The 20,998-nt window shown below is 33.0% G+C and overlaps 1 protein-coding gene across 4 annotated transcripts in view; it reads left to right on the forward strand.

Moving 5' to 3' along the window:
* The window catches only part of LOC121478726 (U2 snRNP associated SURP domain containing), a 49,920-nt gene that overhangs the window by 18,519 nt on the left and 10,403 nt on the right, over positions 1–20,998 (forward strand). For 2 of the 4 annotated variants that reach the window (XM_041733952.1, XM_041733954.1), the window contains 17 exons: positions 1,438–1,505; positions 2,080–2,174; positions 2,259–2,294; positions 2,387–2,469; positions 3,457–3,622; positions 4,030–4,241; positions 5,173–5,216; positions 8,302–8,406; positions 9,485–9,551; positions 9,629–9,792; positions 11,111–11,273; positions 11,709–11,788; positions 12,676–12,763; positions 13,759–13,881; positions 16,866–17,022; positions 17,795–17,890; positions 18,573–18,639. In XM_041733952.1, coding sequence (XP_041589886.1) covers positions 1,438–1,505; positions 2,080–2,174; positions 2,259–2,294; positions 2,387–2,469; positions 3,457–3,622; positions 4,030–4,241; positions 5,173–5,216; positions 8,302–8,406; positions 9,485–9,551; positions 9,629–9,792; positions 11,111–11,273; positions 11,709–11,788; positions 12,676–12,763; positions 13,759–13,881; positions 16,866–17,022; positions 17,795–17,890; positions 18,573–18,639 — 1,814 coding nt within the window. Of the gene's footprint in view, positions 1–1,437; positions 1,506–2,079; positions 2,175–2,258; positions 2,295–2,386; positions 2,470–3,456; positions 3,623–4,029; positions 4,242–5,172; positions 5,217–8,301; positions 8,407–9,484; positions 9,552–9,628; positions 9,793–11,110; positions 11,274–11,708; positions 11,789–12,675; positions 12,764–13,758; positions 13,882–16,865; positions 17,023–17,794; positions 17,891–18,572; positions 18,640–20,998 lie in introns of those variants that run through there. The other 2 variants (XM_041733953.1, XM_041733955.1) reach the window with 2 other exon arrangements.

Below are 20,998 nucleotides of genomic sequence, written 5' to 3' on the forward strand. Positions count from 1 at the left end.
CCCTAATGATGTTGAGCATCTTTTTATATGTTTATCATCCATTTGTAATCTTCTGTGGAGAAATGTCTTTCAGATCCTTGACCCATTTTTTAATTGGGCGATTTGTTGTCTTTTTATTATTAAGCTGTAAAAGTATTATATGCTTCCTGAAGTCAAGTCTTTTATCAGCTATTTGATTTGCACACGTTTTCTCCCATTCTGTGATTTGTCTTTGTCCTTTATTGATAGTGTCATTTGAAGCACAAAAGTTTTTTTTTTTTTTTTTAAGATTTAATTTATTTATTCATGATAGACACAGAGGGAGGGTGGTGGGCAGAGACACAGGCAGAGAGAGAAGCAGACTCCATGCAGGAAGCCTGACGCAGGATTCAATCCTGGGACTCCAGGATCACGCTGTGGGCCAAAGGCAGGCCCACCCAGGGCCACCCAGGGTGGCCACCAAGCCACCCTGAAGCACAAAAGTTTTTAATTGTGATGAAAGTGAGTTTATCAGTTTTTTTTTATGTCACTTGTGCTTTTAATGTCATATCTAAGAAACTATTGCCTCAAAATCCTGAAGATTTATTCCTGTGTTTTTCTCTTTGAGTTTTATAGTTTTAGTGCTTAAATTTAGGTATTTGAGTCATTTGAGTTAATCTTTGTGTGTGGTGAGAAGAAGAGTTCTAACCCCAGTTTCTTCTTGCATGTGGATATTCGATGGTTCTCACACTATTTGTGAAAATAGGCTATTTCTTCCCCCTTAAATTATTTTGGCACTTTTAAGAGAGCGATTTCAAAAGCAGTTTTATTTATTTATTTTTAGATTTTTAAAGAAGATTTTATTTATTCACGAAAGACAAAGAAAGAGGCAAAGATATAGGCAGAGAGAGAAGCAGGCTCCCTGTGGGAAGCCTGATATGGGACTCAATCCCGGGACTCTGGGATCAGGACCTGAGCTGAAGGCAGATGTTCCACCACTGAGCCACCCAGGTGCCCCTCAAAAGTAGTTTTTAAAGAGGAATTCCAAAGATGTTACTGGTTCTTTGAATAATTCATAGTCCTCTTAAGGTTACTGTTTTGAAGAGCGTATTTTTGGTAGTTGCTCATGGTGGTTACTTGGCAGTTCAATTCCTTTATGTTCATTAGTTTTTGCCCCCTGATTCCCTCTAACAATATTCAGGCCTAAGTATCACAGGCTTTGGGGAGATAAAGTTTGTGGCTGCTTTACTTTAATACTGCTGCATGTCATTTTCTTTAATTGCTTTAATAATCAAATTGTTAAATTCTTAGTTCGAGAGAACAGGAAGGAAATGTAGTGATAGTGAGAACAGAAGCATTCATTTTAATTTGAACATAATTGGCACTAAAATAAAAATTATTTAAAATGATCTGATTATTGAACCATTAGTTTTGTTTAACCATTTTTGTTTGAAGTATAACTTGTCATATCCTTCATAGCCACTGAAGAAAGGGGAGAAAGAAAAGAAAAAAAGCAATTTGGAACTCTTCAAAGAAGAATTGAAACAGTAAGTTTTATAGTATGGAGAATGGTTATCATAGGTATATTGAGCCGATACTTAGAGAAGCAGGTATGGAGAATTTAGTGTACCAGTTAGCTATCACTAACTCCCTTACCTATGGTGAAGTTGCTTTAGATATTAGTGATTTTTTTAGGGTGTATTTGAAAATATATTAGCATGTCATCCAGCATCTAGATTGGTAGCAAAATATGGATGCAATTCAATTGATTTATCTAATGTCCGGAGTCCTGTTTGCAGTGGAAACAATGTAGTCACTGAGGTAGGGGTGAGGAGTGAGCAAACTTAACCAAGAAAGGACAGATTCAGTGGTTTTAATGTTGAATTTGCTCCTCACCTTAGAAGTGGGTTTTGTATTCTAATGCCTGCATGACATATCAGAAATTTGCTCATGACTAATAGCTGAGGGACTTTCTTTCTAATCTTGGTTGTTAGTGCTGGCATTTAATTACTTACAATATTTCAAGTTATATGAACATGGTACCTGGATAACTTATATTCTTAATAACTGTGAATGAACAACTTTTGGCTCATTATTAGTGATAACAAATGTTTTCAACAGAATTCAGGAAGAGCGTGATGAGAGACATAAGACAAAAGGCAGGTTAAGCCGATTTGAGCCTCCTCAGTCAGATTCTGATGGTCAGCGTCGTTCCAGTAAGTGGCATTTATTTTAATGTTTATGTTTGTGATTAACTATTCTAAAAAACTAAGAACTGTTTTCTTTTCCTTCCTTTAAAGTGGATGCGCCTTCCAGAAGAAATAGATCATCTGGTGGTAATACAGTTTTTTGCTTTTTTAATTAATAGAAATTGTCCAAATTTTGTATTTTGCAGGTTATAATTTTTTTTTTCCCCTCTTTGTCCTAGTTCTTGATGATTATGCACCTGGCTCACATGATGTAGGAGATCCAAGCACTACTAATTTATATCTTGGAAACATTAATCCACAGGTAATATTAGAAAAGATAGATGAACGTTGGCTCATATTTTTTATAATTATGGAAGAAAACTGCCTTGTCAATCAAAAAATAAAATCAAGCACCTGAAATAAGCAGACTTGATGGAACTTCAGAAACTATAGAAGTCTCTAAAATTATCTTATAAAATTGAGGCTTATTGATATGGCTGAACTGTCTTGCCACAGTTTTTAAGAGCTTATCTCGTCTTTCTCTGACTAGACTATCTGAATTTGAAATGTCTTACTGTGTACTGATTTTCTTTTATTTATCAAATCATGATCTGTGGTGGACAGTGCTCTTTTGAGACTACCTTCTTATGCATAGCTTGCTTCCTTAATGATATTCTTTTTCTTTTTTCTTTTCATGATAGCAAACTAGTAATTTGTGCTTCTTCTTAATTCTTTTCCTCACTTCAGCGTTACTTGTGTTATGAGGAATGTAGTGGTAGTTATACATAATATGCTCTTTTAAAAAATTATGTATGTTTTGGACCTCATTGTGTATTTACTATTTTCTCTTTTCTCTCTCCTTGATAATGTTGGGTATTGGAAAAAGAGAAAGTGATCAGATCTTTTTTTTACTTTCATTACCAACATATATTTTTTACTTGTCTTAAATGTGATAATCACTGTTGCCTGATAAACGTTGCTAAATGCATAAACAAACCAGTGCCGAAGAACAGCTTATTTTAAATATGCAGGATCTCAAAAGGAACAGGAGGAGAGCTAGATAGAGGTGTACTTTTGATTTATTTAGCCACCAAGCCTCCTCACCCTGAACACTTGTGTTTCTGGTATGAAAAGATTTGTGAATGTCACCTGAGGGCAAGATTTTACTGTATAGAGATCCTGGTGCTTCAGTGGAAAATTGTAGCATTGATATGTCTCACTGTTCATTTTGTAAAAATTTGCTTGCTTTTGGATAGAATTTCCCCCTTTTATTTGCATACCAAAAAACCCCTCATATGCTTTTTAATAGATGAATGAAGAAATGCTTTGTCAAGAATTTGGAAGATTTGGACCCTTAGCCAGTGTGAAAATTATGTGGCCTAGAACTGATGAAGAAAGAGCAAGAGAGAGAAATTGTGGCTTTGTGGCCTTTATGAATAGAAGAGATGCTGAAAGAGCTTTAAAAAATTTAAATGGTAAGAAAGTTTTTATTGTCTACTATAGAATTCACTTTTTTTCCTGGCTCTGAAAAGTATTTATAAAAACTCAGGGTGGGGGGCAGGGGGGGGGCAGCCTTGGTGACTCAGCAGTTTAGTGCCAGCCCAGGATGTGATTCTGGAGACGCGGGATCGAGTCCCATGTCGGGCTCCCTGCATGGAGCCTACTTCTCCCTCTGCCCCCCTCTCTCTCTCTCCCTCTCCCTCTCCCTCTCTCTGTGTCTCTCATGAATGAATAAATAAAATCTTTAAAACAAACAAACAAAACACCTCTAGTGGGAAAATGGACCAGAACTGGAAAGGTTAAACATGAAAAATAATTCAAATAAACAGAATTTTTTTCTTTTGAGAGTTAACCAGGGTGACCTTTCTTTTCTTTTTTGTAGGAAAGATGATTATGTCTTTTGAAATGAAGTTAGGTTGGGGTAAAGCTGTGCCTATTCCTCCACATCCAATATACATTCCGCCTTCTATGATGGAACATACACTTCCCCCACCTCCATCAGGACTGCCTTTTAATGCGCAGCCTAGAGAGAGGTTAAAAAACCCCAATGCTCCAATGTTACCGCCACCTAAAAACAAGGAGGATTTTGAGAAGGTAATTTAAAAAATGTACATAGGGCCGCATCTTAATTTGTAAATACTAAATCTGTGGTAGTCTTTCTTTTCAATAATTTTATAGAAAGTGTGTGTGTAATTCTGTTTGACAACTCTGAAAGAAATAAGTAGATGTGTTCCCTGCCTTAGCCCATGGAAACCCTATATTGAAATACTAGGTCATATTTTTATTTGTGGCTACCATTCCTTTTTTGACCACTTAAGTTTTTTTCCCCTTTGTCCACTGTTGTATCCAGGTTTGCTTAAGTGCAGTATCTAAATTTACTTTGTTCTGAGAAAATGATATTTTGTATTTGGTTAAGTGACTTTTCAATTAGAAAAACCTAAATAGTTAAACTGTTTGGATGGCTGCTAGCTAACTTAGTTCTCAGGATCTGAGATGTTAGAGTATTTGAGAGCGTATGTGGTTTTTTAAAACAGTTAACTGCTCTAGTTAAAAGCAAAGGGTGAGTATTTTCTTTTTATTAAACATAAAACCAACTTAATTTCAAGTTTATAAGAATTTGTTGGTTCTATTATGAAATAATTACACTTAAAATGACAGGGCTGGTTTTAAAGGCTTGGGAACAAAGTAGCAAACTGTATGGTCAGAGGCAAACAGTTAATTATTTCACAAATTAAAATCTTTATCTGATAATTCTCAGTGTAGTACCTATTTCAGTGCATTGATGTGCATTCTGGCAGGAATGTTCTGATTCTTTGCATTTGGTGAACATTTATTGTTCACTGAACACATCCATTTGCATTTATGTAATTGCTTAGTGTATAATTACTTCAAATGCAGTGATTGCCTGCAAAACTTTGTGATTAGATGTGTAGTGTTTTCAATGCATTATGTATATTTTTGCTTGTTACTTGTTAACAATACTCACATATTCTATGTTTATTATCTGATGTGACTTCATATACAGACTCTGTCGCAAGCCATAGTCAAAGTGGTTATCCCAACAGAAAGGTACATGTTTTTCTTTATTATTACTGATCTAAATATAGACAATATCCCCTTCTGAATTAAAAAAAAAATGGTGTTGAGGAAAAGGTAATATCTTGACTGAGCAATGGTTCCTTCCCAGTACTTTTTTGGGGGGATATGTGACTAACTCTAGTATACTTTGCAATTTTATGTCATTATCTTTTTGTTTTTATTGTTGTCAAAGTAGGGAATTTTATAGCTTTAGTAGTTAGAATGTGTTTGATTTAATCTGGAGTTGTTAGCCTGATAATATTAGACTATTGTGATGGGAAAATAGGTGTTTTAATGTATCTTAAATTGTATATAATGTTACAATTTGACCCAATCTGTTTTTTTTCTCTTGGTTCCTGAATTATTGTGTTTAATATGCAACCTTAGTTTGAGTTCTCCTTATGGAAGGGCATAGCTTTGGTTTTTTCTGATTGATTAGGAATTCCTATTATTTTCATGAACACTGAACATACTAGAAATTTTTTTCATGGTAACTAAGGTGTTTGGAATTCTTTTATTTTCCTTTCTTCCTTTTTTTCTTTTTCAACATAATGATAAAGCAGAAGAATTCATGCTCTAGGTATGCTCTTGCTCAGTCAAGCTAAGCCTTTTCCCAAACACAGGAACACAACACTGGTTGAATAATAAATGAACACAAAAGAATACCAAATTCTCTTTGACATTGGCCTTGGTGAGCAACACCAGCTGAACTGTCTGCGGCAGCGGGGGACCAGGAAAACATCATGGGATGGATTGGGAAAGTATACAGTTTTTGACCAGACATTGGTACGATCGACTCCAATAAATGTGGTTTTATTATAACTAGAGACAATTTTTTGGTTTTTTTTTTTTTTTTGTTATTGTTGCCCAGAGTAAGATAATTGCCATTTTAAAATAAAATAATGCACTTTAAAATATATCATCTTTTTGTACTACACTGTTTCATTCTGATAGAAAAGTCACCCTTTTAAAAATGATGTTAAATACACAATCTTTAAATAAAAATGTGATTACAATTCTTTAATAATCTTGAATTCAAGCATGTAACAACTAATTGTCAGATTTTGATTTTAAATAATCACATGAAACATTTTAAAACTTTTAAACTTTAAATTTTCTAAAAATACATTTTACCAGTTTACAAGCCTGTTTAAAACTATAGTGGGTTATTTTTCCACTGATAAAGCATTCAGAGGAAAGTATTTTTGTAGCATTCAAAAAGCATATTCCAGTAGTAGCTTTACAGTGGTTCAACTTATTTCTAAACTAAAATTTGAGTATACATTTTGTTGAAGCTTCTTAACTCACCATTACAGTGAATCCTTTGTTTAAACTTGCTAAACCATTTTTCATTTATAATATTCAAGTCAAGTTGCATTTGACTTAATTCATACAAGTTTCTGGATGTATAGTATTTGTCCCCCAGTAATTGATTTTATATATTACGATATTCGCATAAAATATCCCTTCACTTGAATTTGACATATACCAGCAGGAGTTTTGGAACTGAATCATAACTTTACATTATCTCCCTTCCCTCAAAATAATATACCTATACGGGTGCTGAGAATACATTCTCATTTGGATATCAAGAGCTGCATATTTGCAGAATAATTAATACTTCTGTGAAAGAAAAGTAATTTTTAGATATAAAATTCAGTGATGCTTTTTTGTTTGTTTTAACAATTTGAGGTTGAATTAATAGTTTTAAATATTAGTTTCCCCTTTATTAAAGATTTAAACTTTCATATAATTTTTTTGACCTAGTGGAGGTCAAAAAAATTAAATTTTTTCACCATATAGAGATTTTAGTGTCCATTTAAGTAGGTTGGTTTGAATTGTGAGAAAATAATTACAGTGACCATGAGATAAATTATTTTATTGTTTATGTACTCTGAAGCAGGGCATTATAGAGCCAAAAAAATCTGTCTTATTCTATAACTACATATCTATTTATATTCTAGCAATTACATGAACTTAATTTGAGCTGGGAATGCTAAAGGTGTAATTTAGTGTGTGCCTTGTACCAAGAGCCAATATCCTTTTGCTTTTCCCAATTACCATTTGCTTACTCTATATGCTGGGGACTGGTGAAGTGAGAAGTCAAAAGCAGCTTATAATAAGCTGAGTCATTTTTGCTAGATGCTGTAATCAATGTCTAAAATAGTGTTTTATGTCACATGATTTTAGAACCTAGATTTTCAAAATAAAGATTTTCTTATGAACCCAGCCAATAAAATGACTACTAAAAAGTTGAAGTTTCTTTTTGGCTTAAATATTGGAAAGTAATTGTTCTGAAAAATGGGAAAGGCATCTCACCATGTCCCTTATTTTGGAATATTTTGGAAAGAGGACTCCATTTAAGGCTTTGGCAATATAATTGCTTCATTGAGTCATAATATTCAGGCAGAATTATACATGTCATGAGTTGTATGAACCATTTGAAGTGTGGTCCAAAGGGATGTTGCCTCATTAAAGGTCAGATTCAATAAAAACTCTGTCTGCTGTATGTGTACCAGAAAAGCACTAGAGTTGGATGGATTTTTTATTAAATCAGGCCTTAAACTTGTTAATTAGTTTTGCATTTTTTACAAATTATAGTCATGTATATAACATTTCAATACCACCACAAAAGTGCTTGGTTTAGGAATATTTTCTTTTAAAACTGAGATAGTGTGTAAGTTTTTAGATGGCTATGATAACATGTAAGCTGTAAGTTTACTGATTTTATATATTTGCAGCTTTCCAATTAGTTGTGATTCATAATTTAATGTTTTGCATTTGGAAAATAAAATTAAGTGGCATTTAGACAAAAATATTTATTGCTATGAAGCTGTGTTGTGGTTTCCCACCTTCCCTTCACCTTTCCTTCCCCTCCCACTCCCTTATCCCCATTGTCCCACTCCCTCTTAATGCACAAGGCATTAACATATGCTCCAGGTTATTTTTTGGCTTATAATTTTGTATTAGTCAGCAGAATAATCTTTTTCTGCACATTTATAGTAACTTAGGTCAAGTATAGTTTTATATAGTGGTAGGTCTGAATCCATTTTCTTTAACTGTGTTGTTGTTGTAGGAATTTGCTCGCCCTGATACATCGAATGATAGAGTTTGTTGTACGTGAAGGGCCAATGTTTGAAGCTATGATTATGAACAGAGAAATCAACAATCCTATGTTCAGGTGTGCATTTTTTTTATTGTGGTAAAATATACAAATAATAGAAAATGTACCATTTTTGCTGTTTTTAACATGTACAGTTGAGTGACATCAAGTGTGTTCACATTTTCGAGCAAACCGTCACCACTATCTCTCTCGAAATGTTCTCATCTCCCATGGCTGACATTGTACCCCTTGTACAGTAACTCTATATCCTGGGTCTTCCAGCCTCTGGTAGCCACCATTCTACTTTGTTTCTTTGAATTTATTTACTCTAGTTACTTCATATAAGTGGAATCATTCAGTCCTTGTACTTTGAGACTCACTTCATTTAGTAGATCTTCAAGATTTGTCCATGTCGAAGCATGTATCAGAATTTCTTTACCTTTTAAAGCTGAATCTAGTCCATTGCATGTATTTACCACGTTTTTTATCCTCAGGTGTGCATTTAAAAAATACTTTTAACTTATTTTTTGGAATTAAAAATATTTCCAAGAATAAAGTTCTAAAAGTGTGTGATGATTTTTGCAATAGGTTGAGAAGGTAGTTTTAGTAATTAGACTGGATGTACTTGGGTCAGTTTTCCATCTGATTTTAATTTAGGTTAATTAAATAACATTGGTTTTAGCAGTCTCTGGGAGGAAAATACTACTCTTTATGTTTTCCAGTGAAAGAGTTCTTCATAGTAGAACAATAGAGCTTTATAGAAAATTGCTATCTTCTGATAGGTATGGTATCTAAGACACTTATTTAACACTCCTAAGTCTTCTAAAAACCGCTCCTTTTGAAATTTCTGTTTTGGGAAAATCCATTGCCATATATAATACCTGACATAAGTGTTCAATAAAATTGGTTGTAAGACTCAGTAAGATGCATACATACCTTCTGAGAACTAATGTTCATCACAAAGGCAGTCTGGGGCTAGGGTGAGGAAGGGAATAGATGGCAGAAGGCAGTGGGTGAGGATTTCTTTTAGGGATCTTTGCTTTTGGTTTTATTTAAAATGAAATAAGCAAATAATATTTCTCATTTGTTTACATTTAATTGAAGACATTTCTTTGTTAAAGAGTAGATGTTTAATTTTTTGTTTGTTTTGTTTTAGATTCTTATTTGAAAACCAGACACCAGCCCATGTTTACTATAGGTGGAAGCTTTATTCTATTCTGCAGGTAAGTGGAATCAAAACTTTGTTAACTTTAGCTCTGAGATATTTTGCTTTTCTAATAACATTCTGGACATTTATTAGGGAGATTCTCCAACTAAGTGGCGGACAGAAGATTTTCGTATGTTCAAAAATGGGTCTTTCTGGAGGCCACCACCATTAAATCCATACCTGCATGGGATGTCAGAAGAGCAAGAAACAGAAGCTTTTGTAGAGGAGCCCAGTAAAAAGGGAGCACTTAAGGAAGAGTAAGAATTTTTTCTTTTCCTGTTACATATTCAGAAAAGTTGCTTTAATAATCGCTTTAATTAATGGTCTTACTGAGATGTTAGCCCTAAAATAAAATGTTTTTTCTTTTACTTGTGTGAATGTTTAAAATATTAACATTTCTCATCATGTGCTATATAATTTGAAATGTCTTGGCAAGTATAAGTGTGTGTCCTTTTGACCTTTTTCTCTCCTTTTGATAAAAAACCTTCTAAACCTGTCATCGGTTGGTGGTGATCTCTTAGCAGTGATTCTCTAGCAGTGAAGTATTTGTGATTCTTACAGAAATTATCTTGGGACCTTTAGAATTCTTGGCTCTCTGAATGCAACATTAAAGAAGAAAAAATTACTGTAGAGCTTTGTGAAGTCTGATGGTTGATTATGCAGTCTTTCCACAAGAGTTGCAGTGTGTGGCCACCATGAAAAATATTTGTTAGTCTTCAGTTCAGCATGGGTACAGTGAAATTAGTCTGGTTTAAGAATCAGAAACAAGTACTATTAAGTATTAAGAGGAAGTTATGTATGCTTCATGGGAAAAAATTGGCTAAAAGATTGTGGCGTATGCTTTGAATACTAGCTGCATTGATGCATTTTTTGTAAAAGCATTTGCTAATGCAGAGCTATATGTATTTGAAGCATATTTGCTTCTGAAGAGGTATTTTCATCATTACTTTTGCTCAGGGATCTGCAAACTCATCCTGTATGTTAAATCTGGCTGTCTCATGTTTTTGTAAACAGACTTATTGGAGCACAATCATGATCCCCCCCCTACCCCCTTTATATGTTGTCTATGGCTTTTTTCATGTTAATAGCAGTGGAATCAGGTAACTACAAGAGAGACTATATGACCTGTAAAGCCTAAAATATATACTGTATGATCCTTTACAAAGTTTGCCAGCACCTGCTTTAGCCTGTTCTATTTCAGAAGTGCTAAAGTAACTGACTTCAAAAGAGAGTGAAGAACATGGAGGCCTCCCCCCCCCCCCGCCCACTGTAATGGGGTAATAGGACTGGGACACTCTCAAACATTCTTGAAACAAATGCCCATAATTTAAAATTTACTTTATTTGTAAACTAAAAATCACTGGAATCCTTTATTCACAAATAAAATATTCTTTCCCCATGAGCTCTTCAAAGAAATGTATTCTATTTGGGGGATTTAAATCAGACTTAACACAATTTAGTCTTCAGAATTTTATCCAACTGGGCTTTAAAGAAATTAGTTTGTGAGCAGAAACTATAATGGAATTTGAAATTTATATCTGTAAATATTTATAAGCTAAAAACATTTGTATTCAGACAGAGGGACAAATTAGAAGAAATCCTACGGGGGTTAACTCCAAGGAAAAATGATATTGGAGATGCAATGGTTTTCTGTCTTAATAATGCTGAAGCTGCTGAAGAAATAGTGGATTGCATTACTGAGTCATTGTCCATCTTAAAGACACCCCTCCCCAAAAAGGTATGGAAATGATTTCTCTTTATGGAACATTTAATTAAGTAAAAGAGAGATAATAGTTGATTTCTTTTTGGATTGAAATTGGTGGGTTTCTTTCTGTTTGTTTGTTTTGTTTTTGCATGAAGAACTTGACTGAAGAGATCTTTCCCATGTAGTCTTATTTTCCTCCTGTCTGGGGAAACTTGTTATGTTAATCTATATACAGGTTATCAACAGGTTGAAATGTAAAGAAGTTACATATTTTATCCCTGCCAAAGTAGTGGCTTTGGTAATGTTGAGTTTCTTATAACTTTTCTAATTAGCTGTTTTTACTGTAGCTAAACATTAGCCTTATGCCACTGATTGCAGAAAAATTTCAGTATTGAATTTTTTCTAGATACATTATTTGCTGCTGGTTTTTATTTTTAATCTCTTTTATGTTATCTTTTGGTATTCTAGATTGCCAGATTATATTTGGTTTCTGATGTTTTGTATAACTCTTCAGCCAAAGTTGCCAATGCTTCATATTATAGAAAATTGTAAGTATAATGGTGTAAGCTGATATTCCTGAAATAAAACATTAAGGGTAAGGAATTAAAAAAAGAGGACTGTTTTGTTAGTTAATAGTCTCAGTAATAAATAATTTGAATTTTTTCATAGTTTATAGAATTTTCTAAAAAAATTGCTGCATTCATTAGACCACTTTAATGTATAGAAAGTTTTCATATCAGTTTCTTAATGAATTATACTAGAACAAATAAGAGTTAAAAAATAACTATTTTTATTGAACACTTAGCCACTTGTGTAGTAAATAAACGGAAACAATAGAAATAGTGGCAGGCATAAAGGAAGAGACCAAAGACAGAGCATGAACTGTTTGTAAAGCTATGTTCTCTTTTGATCATCATTGTATTGGTGTAGTTCACTGTGATTGTTCTCCGAGGCAGTAGGAAATTATGTTGCTCTCTTGTAATTAATATATACTTCCTCCTCAGAGTTCCTTTTTGGTATTTATGAATCAGGGAGACTTTTCTCCAGGAGTTGATGCTGAAATGACATTTGGAGATATGAGTCCTAATCTGTTATTAGGTTTTTTTTTTTTTTTTTTTCTTTTTCCCTTGGACAAGTTACTTTTCCTATTATAAAACAAAGAGGTCAGTTTAGGTAGCAGAAAGTATCCTAAATGTAAAGTTCCTTGTTAAGGGAACTAATTTTTTGCAGGAGAGTAATTTAGGATAAGGCATTTAATTACAGTTTTAAGGATTAAGACACCTCGTTCTTGATTTTTAAAGGATTACTTGATTAATTTATTTTTAAGGTTTTTTTTTTTTTAAAGTTCTAGAGAGGTTTTCATTGGCTAGCATGCTGAAGTAGATACGGATTTTTAAATAAATTCTATTGTAAATATATATTATTTGAATTTCAGTTTTGAAACAAAGTTATGTCAGATATTTTCAGACCTCAATGCTACCTATCGTACAATTCAAGGCCATTTACAGTCTGAAAACTTCAAGGTATGTTTATTGTTTTATTTTTTCCCTAGTATTAAACGGGGTAGGGGCTGGCAAGCACATTGGAGGGTTAGAAAAGTACATAGAACAAGTCTAAGACACATTGTGTATTTTTCAGAAATTATTGTTTTAAAATTTACTGCCATTTTATCTTTAGTATCAAAAATGTCTGAAAGTTTGAAATATATTATGTAGTGTTACTTGATTGGGTGTTTGTTTTAGTTTGAAGTGTTTTTAAATGTTTTAAATATTAGTCTTTTCACAAAAAAAATTCAGAATATCACTTGTTTTGAATGGTATGTATAATTTGGCTGAAGTAGGAACATGCTTTTAGCTATTCATGTTTAGAAAATATATTTAGTTATTTTTTATAATCTTTTAGCTGTGGACCAATGTTAAGAAAAGCCAAACAAAATACCTTGCATGTAATGGAATAAATAGATGCTATTTTCATGGGAGGAAGACTTCTATTAAGGAAATTTTCAGCCTGGGAAGATGCCCAATGACCCCATCATTTAAGGAATTTAAACAACTCCATTTAAAAATTCTTTTACTTTAAATTTTGATTGTATATCAGAGCTTATAGAAAAGTTTAGAGATGGGACAGAGGAAGAAGTATTAGCCAGAATCAGGAAGGATTTCATTGGACCATAAAGGAATTCAGGTCAAAACTACCTTGATATCTAATTTTCACAAATGTCTAAGGTTTTATTCCTAGAGTGTGGCCTCATGTGTACCACTAGTGATATGGGACATTAATCTTAGGTGGTCAAGAACCAAACAGTTACTGTTTCTTTTTCATTATACTTATTTCTAATTTTATTCCCTTTTAGTTAGGAGGTGACATTGATTTTTTAAAAATATAATGATAGTTATTTTCTATTAAGGATGTTGGTTTAAAGCAAAATCCAGCAAATTGTGATGGCCATTATCCTGAGATAAAGTTTGAGATATTTTGCCCTAAATAATAATTCGTTGTCTTTTTCCTATTTATTTAGCAACGGGTAATGACCTGCTTCAGAGCATGGGAGGATTGGGCAATTTATCCAGAACCATTTTTGATCAAACTACAAAATATTTTCTTAGGACTTGTAAATATTATTGAAGAAAAGGAAACAGAGGTGGGCACTCAATGTCTTTATGTGATTATTTTAGAAATGTTTTCTGGGAATGCAGTGGGTGTGTGGTATGTTACAGATGTGAGTAGCATTTCTTTGTGAAAAATATCTACTATTTACCACTAACTTGTCGATTTTTGTTGCTGGAATTGCTGGAGCCCAAGAGATGAAATGATGTATAACAGGAATTACCTGTTTTGTGATCTTATGTGAAAACTGGGTGACTGGGTTTCTTTCCTTCAATCTTTGGGTTTTTGATTTTTTTGTCTTTCCTCCAATCTTTTTTTTTTTTTTTTTTTAACTATTGAAGTACAATTGACATGCAGTGTTATGTTAGTTTCAGGTATACAGCATAGTGATTCAGCAATTCTGTACATTACTTAATGCTCATTCTGATAAGTGTAGTTACCATACAGTGTTATTATATAGTATTATCAACTGTGTTCCTCATGCTGTACTTTTCATCTCTGTGACATTTACTTTATGTAATTGGAAGTTTTTACATCTTAATCTCCTTCACCTATTTTGCTTCCTTTTGGCAACCGCCAGTTCTCTGTTTATGAGTCCCTGTGTTTTTTTGTCTGTTTTGATTTTCTAGATTCCATATATGAATGAAATTGTATTGTCTTTCTCTCATATATTTCACTTGGCGTAATACTCTCTTGGTACATCTCTGTTGTCATAGCTGGCAAGAATCCATTCTTTTTGATGACTGAGTAATATTTATGTATGTGCATGTACATCACATCTTATCCATTCATCTGTCAGTATACAGTTGGATTATTTCTATATCTTGGCTATTGTGAATAATGCTAAGAAAAAAAGTAGGAGTGTATTTTTTTTTTTTGAATTAGTGTTTTTGTTTTCTTTGGGTAGATACCCAACAGTGGAATTATTGGGTCATATAGTATTTCTATTTTTAATTTTTTGAAAAATATCCGTGTTTCCCACAATTGTATCAATTTACATTCTCACCAACAAATGGTACACAATAGTTCCCTTTTTTCCACATCCTTGCCAACACTTGTTATTTTTTGTCTTTGATACTAGCCATTCTAACTGGTATGAGATGGTATATCTCCTTTTGGTTTTGATTTGCATTTCCCTAATGATTAATAATTTTGAGCCTCCTTTCATGTATCTGTTGATAATCTATGTTGTCTTTTGAAAAATATATGTTCAGGTTCTTTGCTCATTTGTTTATCAGATTATTTGCTTTATTTTGGTGTTGAGTTGTCTAAGTTCTTTATTTTGAATATTGACGCTTTGTTGGGTATATTATTTGCAGCCATCATCTCCCTTTGGTAGCTTCTTTGTTTTGTTAATGGTTTCCTTTTCTGTGCAAAAGCTTTTTATTTTGGTATAGTCCCAGTAGTTGATTTTTGCTTTTGTTTCCTTTCCTGAGAAGACATAGCTATAAATATGTTGCTAAGGCCAATGCGCAAGAGATTACTGCCTGTGTTTTATGCAGTTTTATGGTTTTAGGTCTTGTATTTAGGTCTTTAATCCATTTTGAGTTGACTTTTGTGTATGGTGTAAGAAAGTGGTTTGTTTTTTGTTTTGCATGTGGCTGTTTAGTTTCCCAATCATTTATTGAAGAGACTCTCTTTTCCTCATTGTATGTTCTTGCCTCCTTTGTTGTAGATTAATTGACCATATAAGTGTGGACTTATTTCTGGGTATTTATCTCGTACTGTTCTGTTGATCTATGTATCTATTTTTGTGCTGTCTTGTTGGTTTTTTTTTTTTTTAAGATTTTATTTATTTATTTTAAAGAGCAAAGAGCATGAGCGGGGCAGGGGGAGGGAGAGAAGCTGAGGAGAGGATAAACAGACTCCCTGCCAAGCATGGAGCCTGCTGCTAGCTTCAATCCAATGACCCTGAGATCATGATCTGATCTCAAAACCCAAGAGTTGGACTCCTAACTGGCTGAGCCACCAGGTGCTTCATTACTACCTTGTTTTGATTTTTATAGCTTTGTGTATCTTGAAATCTGGGATTGTGATACCTCCACCTTTTTCTTACGTTGCTTTGGCTATTTGAGGTCTTTTGTGGTTCCATATTTCTGTGAAAAATGCTCTTGGCATTTTGATAGAGATTGCATTTAATCTGTAGATTATTTTGATAGTATGGACATTTTAATAATATTCATTCTTCCAGTCCATGAGTCTGGAATATCTTTTAATTGTTTTTTTTAGTCTTCAGTTTTTTCATCCGTGTTTTATAGATTTCAGAATATATCTTTCACCTCCTTGGTTAAATTTATTCCTAGGTGTTTTGTTTTCTTTGATGCAGTTGTAAATGGGCTTGTTTTCTTAATTTCTCTATCACTTTATTAATTTGTATAGAAATACAACAGATTACTGTATGTTAATTTTATGTCCTGCAACTTTGCTGCATTCATTTGTTCTGATAGTTTTTTTTGGTGGAATCCTTAAGCTATATATAGAACAGTGTCATCTGCAAATAATGACAGTTTTATTTTTCCCTACCAGTTCAGATGCCTTTTATTTATTTATGTTTTAATCTCATTGCTGTGGCTAGGACTTCCAGTGCTGTGTTGAATAAAAGTGTTGAGAGTGGAATTCTTGTCCTATTCCTGATCTTAGAGGAAAAACTTCAGTATTTTATCATTGAATATGATGTTAGCTGTGGGTTTTCATATATGGCCTTAAGATGTGTTCTCTTTAAACCCTATTACAGGAGGGACCTAAAGAAACAAACTTATTTATGCTCATCATTGTATGCTTGGTGTCTTATATGGTACCTGGCTTTAGCAGACACTTGGTAGATACTTCATAAATAATGAAAGAATGACTGCTTCTTTGTCATACAGGAGGATAAATTATATCCTAATTATGTCCTCACATTTTTCCTGGGAATATGGATATCCAGCTGGTTGGTTTGTGCTGGATTGCAAATTAATCTTGTAGCAATATGACTAGTAAGCAAAGGGGAATATTACAGCAGTTTGTATGTTTCTGTAGGATGTACCAGATGACCTTGATGGTGCCCCCATTGAGGAAGAGCTTGATGGTGCACCTCTAGAAGATGTGGATGGAATTCCTATTGATGCTACTCCCATTGATGATCTTGATGGGGTCCCTATAAAGAGTCTTGATGATGATCTTGATGGAGTGCCTTGTAAGTTCACATTTCAAACTGATGAGCTAATAAGTTGGATTCCAAAACACTTATATCTATGCATGCTGATAATGGAAAAAGCTTAAGGTGTCAGTCTTTAATTTTTTTCTTTTATTTCTGACTTTTCAAAATTCAAATACCCTGTTATATGTTTGACTCTGCCAAGAAAAAGCTTTCTGGTTACATTTCTTTTTGGGGATAGTCAACCTCATATAGTATTAGTAAGTTTCCGTTTTGTGTTAATTGTCAGGAAAAATCTTGTGCTCAGTTTTATTTATAATCCCAGATGCTTTGTTTCATCAGTTTTTTTTATTCATAGTTTGTGGGTTCAGTTTTCCTAGATGCCTAGAATCATTTTTGGAAATAGGAAGTGTACACAGTCTTTAGCACATTTGAATTACATGAGAAGATTGAACAGTATAAGAATTGTATAGTTTAATAATTAGATAGAGATAATTTTTTTTTTTACTGCCCCAACTTTTCCATTTGCTTGAAATCATACCTTGTATATTCTGAATTGACATATATGTTTTATTTATTTATTTATTTATTTATTTATTTATTTATTTATTTATTTTTGACATATATGTTTTAAAAATTGGACCTTAGGTGCAGAGAATTAGATTAGTCTTAATTCTTGTTCTTAACACTAGCATTATTAGTCCATGTGTGGCCTTATTTTATTTTACTTTTTATAATATAGTGAAATACACATGGACTACTAAAGTCATCCCCTAGTAGTCAGGGCTAATGGCTTACCTTTCCTTAATAGTGGATGCAGCTGAGGACTCAAAGAAGAATGAGCCTATATTTAAAGTTGCCCCATCAAAATGGGAAGCTGTAGATGAATCTGAATTGGAAGCACAGGGTGAGTAAAAGTACAATAAATATTAAGATTTTAAAAATTGAATATTTAAAATTAATCAGTGTGTGTTTTCTTTTTGTATTTTAGAACATTTTAATATTAGGACCCAGAGTTACCATATTTTGTCTAGTGGCTAAGTATTCATTATAGTTGCTCTTATAGTTTTCATAGATCTTTCGGTTTGGATGCTTTGAGAGTAATCAGATAAATCACTAAAACCTTTTGGATTAAGGCAATTTAATAGAAAATGTAGATGGGGAAGGTATACCTATTTGGAAATCTGCTTAGAGGTCAGTTTTGGAGAAACCAGACTTTGATCCTCCTGTGATGCTTGACTTGCTAGATGCAGTTTAGACCTGCCTTTCCTACTTTTGGACATGTGTCCTTAGTGTTTATAATCTGTCGTTGTTAATATTTGTAGATTCTAATTAAATAAGTCTTACCATCCACTACAGAAATAAGAATGATAACATTACTTTCACTTCATGAATTTGAATAAAATTATAGGAGTAAGGAAAGAAATAAATTTAGTACAGAGAAATGGCTTTTCAAAGAATAGATAATTGTGGATAACTTCTGTAATATAGACTTTGAATTCTAAAGCTGGGCTTCTATGTTACTGCAAAAATGCTAATTTACCTTATGGAATTACATCCTTTTTTTTTTTTTTTTTTCTTTCGTTCAGCTGTAACAACTTCTAAATGGGAGTTATTTGACCAGCATGAAGAATCAGAAGAAGAAGAAAATCAAAAGTAAGAATCTAAGTTTCGAATATACTTAGTTTCTTATTCCATATATGCTCCCTTTTTCATTAGGTATACTTGAAATAATAGTGAAGAGGAAAATTTCACTCTTAAAAAAACTTGAGGGGATCATTTTTAGTTCGTCATTGTTTATCCAATGAATAAAGAGCTTTTGGTTTCTGGTCTTGATGGATCTGGTTTCTCTTTGCTTCTGAGTTGATTTTTCTATGCTAGGTGTATATAGTCTCACAGGGTAGTTACTAATGGTCAACTGCATTTATTTCAGATCTTTGTTAACAAGTATTGTTTGGCTCTGCAAAAAATGATTTTTTAAATGTGAATGGGAAAGTTATGCACTTTTTATTTGGATTGTACTTTGCTAAGAAAAACATTGCATTATGGCCATTCTGTCATTTAAATATAAACATCTCAGAAGAACTAAATAATATAACTAAAGAATAAATAAAAGGAAAAAAAAAGCTTTAACATACAGAGAAATTATAATTTTGAATTTTGCTCTTTGATAATCACCCCAAGATTATTGTTTCTTTTTTAAGATTTTATTTTTTGAGAGAGTGAGAGAGAGCATGAGTAGAAGGAGAGGGAGAAGCAGGCTTCCCACTGAAGAGGGAGCCCAATGTGGGGCTTGATCCCAGGACCTTGGGATCATGACCTGAGCCGAAGGCAGATGCTTACCTGCTTAACCGAGTGAACCACCCAGGTGCCCCCTACCCTACCCCAAGATTGTTTTTGCATTAACATTGAATGTGATTATAGGAATACTGCTCCTGGTTTCTCCTGGCAAGTTTGTATTGGTAGATTTTAGGTAGAACTTGATACTGCTTTAAATCATTGCAGGGAACTTAATTTTATTAAATGGGAGAACAGATGAGTTCAGGAACACAAAGCAGAGGTTTCTGCTTTAAAAAAAAAAACCAAAACTTTTTTTTTGTGGTTCTCAAATGGGAAAGTGAACAAAGGAAAGTTTCTTTTAAGTCACATTTGTATGGGACTTACGGATTCAGAAAATGGGTATTAGTAGCATTTAGATTGCTAAGGGAATGTGATTGATCAGCATATGTGGGAGCACAATTTGATATGCAGAGGAAACTTGGCAGCAGTGATGTTTTCTAGAAACATTGGGATGGTCAGAACAAGTCAGCAATGATTATGACAAAATACTTGCAAAATGTAGATGTGGTTTGCTGGTGAAAATACTTCTCTATGGGTGTTTAGGAGTACAGGAATTGAGACCATCGAGTTTGCTTTAAAACAGTGCTTTAACCTTTTTTAATCTCTACAATATCATTATTAACATCTCTCACCATTGTAGCATCACTGGCTTAAAATAATTATGTGCATTTATGAGATAATTATTTTTTATTTTTTTTTTTTTAATGAGATAATTATTTAATTTAAGGGGAAAGAAGGGTAGAGAAGGCCATTGCAGAACTTAGATATTTCTTCAGTTGGTTTTGTTTCTAAAGGTATTAACTTTTTTTGTATGAAGTCGGTATTTATGTTAATGTTTGGAATGTGACTGTATTTTAGTGTTGACAGAATAATCATGTTTATACAGTGAGGCCTGGATCACTGGAAATATAATTTTTATTTTTGATTTTTCTTAAGAGTTCCAAATAAATCATGGTAACATAAAAATAACTTTATAAAAGTACAAAAGCAAGGAAAAGTTATATATTTTCTCATGTAGAACTTTCTGGTCCTTGAAAATTTTTTATGCCTTACTACTGTCCTCTAGTGGCTGAATCCAAAATGCCATTTTGAAACTAGTAATTCTTTTTTTATGGCAGAAAGGGAATTTAAAAAATATAGCCCTACTATTATTTTGTAGAAAACTTCCAGATACTAATTTAATTTCATTTATAGTGAATATTGTATGGTTTTATAGACTTGAATTTCCATTTCCTTAAAAGACTAAGGTGAAGCTGTGATGAGATCTGAACCTAGAACTGGTAACTAAGAGCTAAAGTCAAAACCAATTAGAACAGACTGCTTGGGCCCTGAAAAATTAAAATAGCAATTGTAAAATGAATATGTATTTTAGATTATCAAGTGTAGCTCACTTTAAAAGTAAATATGGTTAATGATTCGTGTCTTGCCATCTAGATTTTTTCTCTGTATTTGGAAAACATGTATTCTCTATTTTAAACATAAATTGTATAATACTGCACATACTATTCTAAGACTCCATTTTTCACTTAAATGTCATGGGCAAAAAAAAAAAAAAAAAATGTCATGGGCATTATTCTGTGTCAATCCGTAGTTAATCTCTTCTATATTTATCTGTAGTTGAAAGCATTCAGGAAAGTGTACAAAGATGTTAATTAAGGAATATTTGAATTTGAAA

This window comes from Vulpes lagopus, chromosome 19, assembly GCF_018345385.1.
Source record: "Vulpes lagopus strain Blue_001 chromosome 19, ASM1834538v1, whole genome shotgun sequence".
In the NCBI taxonomy this organism is placed as follows: Eukaryota; Metazoa; Chordata; class Mammalia; order Carnivora; family Canidae; genus Vulpes; species Vulpes lagopus.